At 36.9% G+C, this 9,020-nt stretch overlaps 1 protein-coding gene across 1 annotated transcript; it reads right to left on the bottom strand.

Moving 5' to 3' along the window:
- Positions 1–3,551: 3,551 nt before the first annotated feature.
- LOC114819443 (probable galactinol--sucrose galactosyltransferase 1) lies at positions 3,552–8,222 on the bottom strand. The gene is made up of 13 exons (XM_029087998.2): positions 7,818–8,222; positions 6,753–7,012; positions 6,558–6,648; positions 6,230–6,278; positions 6,043–6,134; positions 5,857–5,964; positions 5,634–5,768; positions 5,136–5,546; positions 4,882–5,023; positions 4,716–4,783; positions 4,484–4,618; positions 4,185–4,402; positions 3,552–4,087 (listed from the first exon to the last, which is right to left on the bottom strand). Exons 1-13 carry the CDS (start codon positions 8,006–8,008, stop codon positions 3,714–3,716), a joined length of 2,274 nt encoding a protein of 757 aa, XP_028943831.1. The 5' UTR covers positions 8,009–8,222; the 3' UTR covers positions 3,552–3,713.
- Between the last annotated feature and the right edge of the window lie 798 nt (positions 8,223–9,020).

Below are 9,020 nucleotides of genomic sequence, written 5' to 3' on the forward strand. Positions count from 1 at the left end.
CTACATACTCTCTGCTTGATAGTGTGGTCCTATACTATAGTAATTTTGAGTAAAATTCTCTTCATCCTATACTACAGTAATTTTGAGTAAAATTCTCTTCATTCTTAATTCATTCTCTTCACTCAAGAGTTCCCGACAAATTTAGACCGTTTAAATTAATCATACAGTCTCTATTAGTCAATCTTATTTGTCGCTACGTACAGACTCAGAAATTCAGATGTTCAATTTAAGTTATACATTTTGAATTTTTTGATCCGTAGGTTCCAAAGTGTAACAGGCGAAGATCTGAATTCATATAATTATAAAGCAAGTATAGGAAGCGTGGCCCTCCCGAACAGACAAGTGATAGGGTCCTCTTTCTAACCACCATAGATGGAGGAGTTGAGATGGTGTGCCACGTAAGAAGGGCTTCTAGAAACCCTAGTCTTGCTGACTAAAAACTGTACTCCCTACGGCCTCTACACTCCTAAGCCACATAGTTGGCACTAGGTTATACCACCCTTCTAGAAGCCTTTCTTTTTTCCCAAAAATGGGGAGAGAGAGGGAGAGAGAGAGAGAGAGAGAGAGAGAGAGAATAATTAGGGTAATGGAATGCTTTTCCTTGTTCTGAATGTATGATCAGATCATGCTACAAACGATATTACTATTTTAAATTAGATGGGGAGAGAGAATTTGAATTCAAAGATGGTAAGTTGAAAAATTAGAAAGAAAAAAATTCTGTCTACCAAGAGAATCTATCAATTGAAGCACAATGAAGAGTCTTATTTTCGTTACAATATCAGAAAAGTTTGATCATTATCATCTTCTAATGTGGTAAAGGACGTTAGTCTTATATACATAAGTGTCTTGTTCTTCTAAGGTCCTCATTTTGAGAATATGTAAGGACTAAATGCATATTAGTCAAAAGATTAAATTAGTTTAGATTCAAATGTTTAAAGTATTTCACAACTTAATAAAGCAAAACTAACTTAAAATCCATAAACCATTAGAAAACTCATTTTTTTGGTTTTGCTTTGATAATTAAAAGCACTTCAAGTCATCATGTTTGCTATTTTAATGCTTCAAAAAAAAAAAAATTTCCTTGCCATTAACTGAGAGATTTGTTGGTGTATCGGCAACATGACTTAATACACCAAGTGTCATTATACAAGTGGATTGACACTTGAAAAGCAAAAAGCTTCTCCCCAATGCTTGGTGTACAGAGACGTGTTCTCCAGTACACTGAAAAATCTCTCCCATTAACTACTACATAGAGAGCTAAGAGCTTATTGTTTCTCTTATTATTTCTCTCTAATCCTTGGGTCCTCCTCAGGGGTCATACATGAGTAGATCAATCGACGTATTCTGAAAGAAGTTCTGGATTAATTAGTGCCTGCTTCATGTCTAAAAACATCCTTCGGGATCGATCTCTGTATCCGCCAACTTCGGAAAGTATTAAGCATGTTATAATCTCCGACTACACTAGTGCATTAGGAAAGGCTACGTGTTAAACAAGAATGACATACAAAATTTCTCCCGAGACTCCTATCAGTCTAAGTGTTGATTTGGTATTGCTGTGCTTTGAAAAAAAAAACTGCTTCTGATGTGCTGCAAGAATAAGTTTATTTTTGCTGGCTTAACCGTGACCACAGAAATAAGAAAGGATGGAAAGGGCATGAGATGAGAAGGGCAGACAATCCAAATCCAACTAAAGTACTTGCTCAGATCGAAGGACAACTTGTACTTGTCAAACTCAAAGTAACCAGTTCTCAACCAAGTTCTTATTAACCCATTTTATTCACCCACTTCGTACAATGTAAGAAATTTAAATTGTTTAAGTTAAATCGTGTAGTCCGAATTTGTTGATCTGCGAGTTCTGAAAGTTGTGAGATTCCAAGAGGATGTGAATTATATAAAGCGAGTATAGATAGGAAGCGTGGCCCTACCGAATAGACAAGTGAAACGAGTCCTCTTTCTAACCACCGTAGATGTAGTTGAGATGATTTGCCACGTAAGAAAGGCTTCTAGAAACCCTTGTCTTGCTCACTAAAATTGGGCCCTAAAACTGGGAAAAGGATTCTCGTCGAGTCCTTTTCACGAGGTTCTCAGGAATTTTGTGATCGTATCTGTTTATTATATATCATGCGGTCAGTTTTTGTTAAGCAGTATTTGAATTTATTTTTAAATTTAAAATTTAAAATAATTTCTAACTGTACGATATACTATGAACGATCACGATTACAGGATCTTGGGATCCCAGTAAAAAAAGATCGAACGAGGATCCTTTTCCCTAAAACTGTACTCCCTACGGCCTCTACACTCCTAAAATCCACACCGGCATTAAATAGTTGGTACTACTAGGTCATACCACCCTTCTAGAAGCCTTTCTCTTTTATCCAAAAAAAATGGAAATAGTAAGAGAAAGAAAATGGAAATGTTTGATTAGATCAAACACGACGAAGACGAAAAAACGATATATGTTATTACAAGCAATATTATTATTTTGAGTTGGAGGGGGAAGAGAATTTGAAACCTAGAGTACTACACGTTATCATGTTTGACATTTAATTCTTCCAAAATAAAATGTTTGGACTTTGTAGTCTTCTTACCATTAATTGAGATTTAGTATGACCAGAACACGATGGTACACTAAGCGTCATTATACAAATAAATGGACACTTGAAAAACAAACTTCCGCTCAACACTTGTACCCAACCGTGTTCTCTAGTCCACGGAAAAATCTCTCCCATTAACGTCTACATAGAGAGCTAAGAGCTTTTTGTTACTCTCTAATCCATGAATCCTCCTTGAGCCATACAAGCTCTAGGTCTGTTGTCCCCTTCTGTGTCTTTTTTGTGTCTCCTTACTAATATTTTGACACATGTTCTTTAAATTTTTTTGTTACTCTCTAATCCATGAATCCTCCTCGAGCCGTACAAGCTCTAGGTCTGTTGTCCCCTTTTATGTCTTTTTTGTGTCTCCTTACTAATATTTTGACACATGTTCTTTAAATTTTTTTGTTACTCTCTAATCCATGAATCCTCCTCGAGCCGTACAAGCTCTAGGTCTGTTGTCCCCTTCTGTGTCTTCTTACTAATATTTTGACACATGTTCTTTAACTTACCTAGAGAAAACTCGTTAATTTTTTTATTTAACATTTTAAAGTTAATAAAAAACCTAGAGAAAACTCTGTTAATTTTTTTATTTAATATTTTAAAGTTAATAAAAAAATCCGAAATAATCAGACTGGTTGTTGGGTTAACAAGGTGAGCAAATAAGATTCTTTGCTTTCTTTCTGTGGCTGTTGGGGTAAACCGTGGGCTCTACAACTTCCTTTCGAATATTTAAGTACTGATAGTCAAGATGCTCGACACTCTTGAACAATTGATCAATACATCCTTTCAAAGAGCCAATCTGATCTTTTATTAACATTTAGATGTTAAATTAAAAAGTAAACCGAGTTATCTCTGAATTAAGTTAGAGGACGTGATTCGAAATATTAGTAAGAAGGCACAAAGGAGACACGAAAGGGAACTTCATACCCAGAGCTCCTTCCTAATGCACTAATGGAGTCGGAGATTATAACTTGCTTTATACTTTCCGAGGATGGCGGACGTAGAGATCGAACACGGACGATGTTTTTAACATGAAGCAGACGCTAATCCAAAAAGGTACACCGCGCTTCCTTCTACAGGCCTACACAACATTCTATTACAATACTTGTAATTTATACCTTAAAACTCGATGCTGATGTCCCAAAGGTGCAGTTCTTTCTCTGGCACCCTCAAATCAGTGGTGAGTAAACCAGACTTGTCTTCATATCCAAACTCAGTTTCCTCCGAATCAACTGTTATCCTCTTGGGTCGAGCTGATGAGTAGGCTCCAAATGTGCCACATCCGCGAGCTTTCACGGCAACTGTTGTGCTTGTGTTAGGTTCATCATATTCTTTTATGGCCCCCCCAGAGTTCAACATCTTGATTAGGCCTATGGGAGCAAATTTTACGCCGTTGGACAGTTCCTTGACAGGAACCACTGTGAAGACTTCATATTCCCGGGTTTTTAATGTTATTGTCATGGATGCATCCTTGGGAAGATAAGACACCTCTCCTGCAAATTTAATCAATGAATTTGTTAAATACTCTAAATAGTATGGTCTACTAGTAAAGCGTCAAGACTACAAGAACAAATCAAATGCTAAACTTACCACCAAGATGAGAAAATACGACGGCATCCCCAGACCATTTCTCATCTGCAACCTTGGGCAGATAATCAACATCTTTAGCCCGAATAACCCCGGTAATTGTGCCCGGTTCCAGGTCATGGATGAGGTTCGTCTTTCTAACCTTACACCACCCAGCTCCCTGGCAATTGAAGACCCCCACAACTCCAGTAACATCGTTCAGATTCCATATCTTCAGAAGACTGTAATACCATAATTTAGATTAGAAAACACACATTATTTGAAAAGACGAAACCAGAAAAGATTGATGTCCTTGTACAAACCTTTTCCCATCTCGGGCAGGATCAGAAAATAGGCAATCCCTTGTTGGTCTTCCTGGAAGTTTGGCCCTCAAGATAGATCCATCACGAAGTACGAGCTTCCTCAGAAGATCGAAGTCATGCTGCCCAGGCTTGTCACTGCATCACATATAAACAGCCCATATAAATTTGTCTCTGGTTTGATTATTTTCATATCAGAAGGAGAAGCTGGCAAAGACAAAAACAAATACCACACCTAACATAAATTGCACATCCTCCAACTGCGCGAGCTGCTCCATGATATTCAGCCATTGGATGCAGGCTCTAACATCCAGAACAAATCCAAATTAAGAATCGAAAAACTAAAACACAATAGGAGAATACTTGGAACTTCAAACTAATATCAGAGTTTGGCTGCTTACCTGAAACATATCCCAATCCGGCTGCATAAACTCCCCAAGGAAAACAGTGTTGTAAGCAACTGATGCAATATGAATTGTATGCGATGCTGCATCTCTAGGCCAGAAATCATCTGATGCCCTTATAACAGCTGTCCGCTTCACGCTAGCAAATTCAAGGTCACACCAAATCATTAATGTTGAGAATTCATATAATAAAATTCAAGGTCTTACGATATCAATAATATTGCGCACATATATGTGAAATAGATTTTTACCTGTATAAAGCATCTGTATTGTGACTCATACAAGAAATAATTTCGTTGTTAGGAAAGTTTCTAGCGATAGACGCTTCCAATGCTTGATGGTACTTTCTCGTAAGTTTTACCCTTCCACCATGGCCTGCCCCTAGGGTCTCAAGAATGTTCTGAACATCAACTTTGACACCATCTATACCAGCTGATGCGAGATAAGAGTGCAGTTCATCATAGAAGTTGAAAACTTTATCGGGATTCACAAGGCCGAGCCCATTTGTGCTAATATTTTTCAAGGCAAAGCAATCCTCATTAGACTCAACCCCTGGAGATGAAATTGGGTAAGCCAACTTTGAATCGTAGTGTTCCATTTCAGCAACACCAGGTCTAACACCTCCCCAATATCCAGTTATGGCATGCCACACATAAGCATATCTGCAAGTTTGAAAAACAAACATAAGTACTTCCCAATAAACTAAATGGTTGTGACAACCAAATGTCGGAAAATACAATAAGACTTACTTCAAAGCGTATTGTTCTTTAATTTCGGTAACAATGTGGCGAAGCCCCAAAGCAGGATCCTCTACTCTCTGACCCTCTTTACCATCTTTCTGAAATTTGTGGTTCTCTTTGATATGTGTTAACCTGTTTGCAAAGCTGCAAGAAAAGAACAGAAATATTAATATAACGAAATCTGTAAGGTGAGACAACGTGAAAACGAGAGTACTTTGGACCAAGTGCTCACTTTGCTGTGTTATAAGCTATGTATGGAACACCAGAAGAATCCATGTCGACTGATTGCCATCCGTCATCAAGAATAACAAACTTTGGAGGGGCTCCACCACTTTCTAGGCTGCAAAAAACACTTGTTACTGTCTCTGTAATGCTAATGTCGAGTATTCAAAAGCATCCATAACGAGAATATCAGTACCTCTGCAATCCTTGCTTCAGGCCTTCTGAAGTCACGTTGGTGTAGAAAGCATCCCATGTACACCAGCCAAACCAGTCCAACATGTCTGGCATCTGAAACATAAAGCATATTCACTTAGAGATGATCGAATTGAGGGAAAAGAAAAGGCGAATTCAATCCACAAGAACTGCGAAAAAGATTACGTTACCTTCTTTCTCTCACGATGAGAAAATGTCTGCAAATGTTTCTCCACAGTCCTGTGTACATTTAAAATTACAACCAAGTCAATCGTATACACATTCACAAATAAATGTTGTCAGGAAAGAGTGACAGTCCCAATTCAATTTTATTTTCGACTTCAACGAGGAATCTCTATCAGAACTTCAATATCTTCGTTTATCCTAAACTAAAAGCACGGCGATCTAATTCCTTTCTACCATTTTCAACAAAAAAATTAATTGAACATTTCACAAAGTGACGAGCAGAAACCAAAGAACATATTAGCAAGCATGCAATTGATTAACTCTTCAACTTACTTCACAGAATCTGTGATGACATCGAATGGATCTAATCCGGCTCCAACGAAAACCAAATGACTACCCTGAAACCCATCAACAGCAGGATCTCCTACAGAACTCAGATTTTTTATCATTTCAAAACCAACGAAAATTACTTCTAACAGAACAAAAATACATACGAAATTTTTTGAAAACCTTTTCCTTTTGCCTTACCACTTTCTAGGCAGATTTCAATCTCATTACGTTCATTTCCTTGAAGAACAGCCCTAAAGTCCCCTTCGAGAATCGGTAAGAAAACTGTATAAGCTGCAAATTGATCCGTTCCATCGTTGCTTCCTTCACCAAAATGAGACTCATCCTTGGTTTCCACAATCAAAAACTGTGTCTCAAAGGGAACATCTTGGCCACTATTGCCCATCCTCTGTGTCATCCACCATAATTTAAACCGGAAAACGCACATAAAACGCAATCCCCTGCACAAAAAGATCGATCACATCAAACATTCACATAGGTTCAAGCCATAAATCGAAATTACGAAACTTAACCATATCATTAATCACTATTAGAAAATCGAAAAGAAAAGATCCTTAAACTTACTCAAGTTTAACAATTGCAATAACATTATCATAGAATTAAGCAACAAATCTAAAAACTGACACCTTTCCCACGTCAAGATATAGCATACACATCAACATATAATAAAGTGATTAACCGAAAAACATATCATTAAGCCAAAAATTCCAAATTATGACACTTTCTCACACTACAAATCACAATTAAAAAGTGAAAACAAAATAACTTACCCAAATTTCCCAATTGCATTAACACATACTTATGCCACAAATCCAGATATGAACTTTCCCCATCACTAATCACAATTAAAAAGGTGAAAACAAAACAACTAACTCAAATTTCCCAATTTCGTTAACACATAATTAAGCCACAAATCCAAAATATGACCTTTCCCACATCACTAATCACAATTTAAAAGGTGAAAATAAACAAAAACTTACTCAAGTTCGCCATTAACTTAACGATAAACACATCGAAAATCACAATTAAAAAGGTGAAAATAAAAGAACTTACTCAAATTTCCCAATTGCATTAACACATAATTAAGCCACAAATCCAAAATATGACCTTTCCCACATCACTAATCACAAATTAAAAGGTGATAAATAAACAAAAAAGTACTCAAATTCGCCATCAACTTAGCAATAAACACGTCGAAAATCACAATTAAAAAGGAGAAAAAGAAGGGAAAAATGAAAAGCATACTCAAGTTTGCCAATCGGAAAGACCCTGCGGCTACCAATGTGATCAGATTGGACACCAATGAAAGCACCATTGGCCAATGCACCCCCAGATGCCGGAGTTACCACAACGTTGTCATGAACCTCAGACAACACCTTGTTCCCCAACACCACCAAGTTCCCATCCTCCACAGAAATCCCAGCCCCAACCGTCATCTTTGCTCTTCCTCCGCCGCAAAAAGTCCACCAAAAACACCAACTACAACTCCAAAGAACAGTTCGAGTGAAACAAGAACACCCCAACACCAGCAATGGAATTAAATTGCAGAGTCGGACACGAATACTGGAGAAAAATCTGCAGAGGGGTATTTATAGCATAAATTATAAACTGTAGCAATTAATTGTTGAGTTATGCAAATTTGAATTTTGCAATCCAGGGACTCCGTGTAAATCGGGAAAAAAATGACACTTTCCTCAGATTTTTGTTCAAACGTAAACCAAAATATCTTGTGTTGGCGGGAGAGCGGTATATCTGGGATTTGTTGCATGTACCATGTTGCCACGTATTTCAATCATATGTATTTTGAAAGCATATTAAATCATTGAGTTGTATTATTGTTGTCGACTTCTATATTTTCGACGGACATAAAGTTATACACCAGTCTTTCGATTAGTGGCCGTCAAATGTGTGGTCGGACTAAATACACAGTAATGGTTGAGAAATTCTTCAGTGCGCATTTGATGTAATAAGTCGTATTTACAATAAACTGAAAAATATCTTTGTACGCTGAATCAGAATGTTTTGTCATGTATGCACAATGAAACATGTGATGTGTATGAGCGTAATGATGTTTCAAGAAAGAAAAAGAAAAAGTTTGAGGTGTGACGGTAATTCTTGGTTAACATAGTGGCACGTACCAACATCTTATAATTTGGATGATTGCTGAGTTTAGACTAATGAGGATAATATATTAATATAATGTACATCTTATAATTTGGATGATTGATGAGTTTAGACTAATGAGTATCATATAATGTAAGTGAATTCGTCATCTAATTTGTGATTTTGAAGGTACTATGAAGTCAGAGTAACTTTGGTTTCAAGGTGGATGAGTTTTTATTACTTGAGCGATAGTTTAATTTAATATAAATTATAAGGTGAGGCATTTGAACTTGAGTGTTAAGGAAAAACACAACTCAACTATCTTTGAATGTCATTACAATATAT

Source organism: Malus domestica, chromosome 11 (genome assembly GCF_042453785.1).
Source record: "Malus domestica chromosome 11, GDT2T_hap1".
NCBI lineage: Eukaryota > Viridiplantae > Streptophyta > Magnoliopsida > Rosales > Rosaceae > Malus > Malus domestica.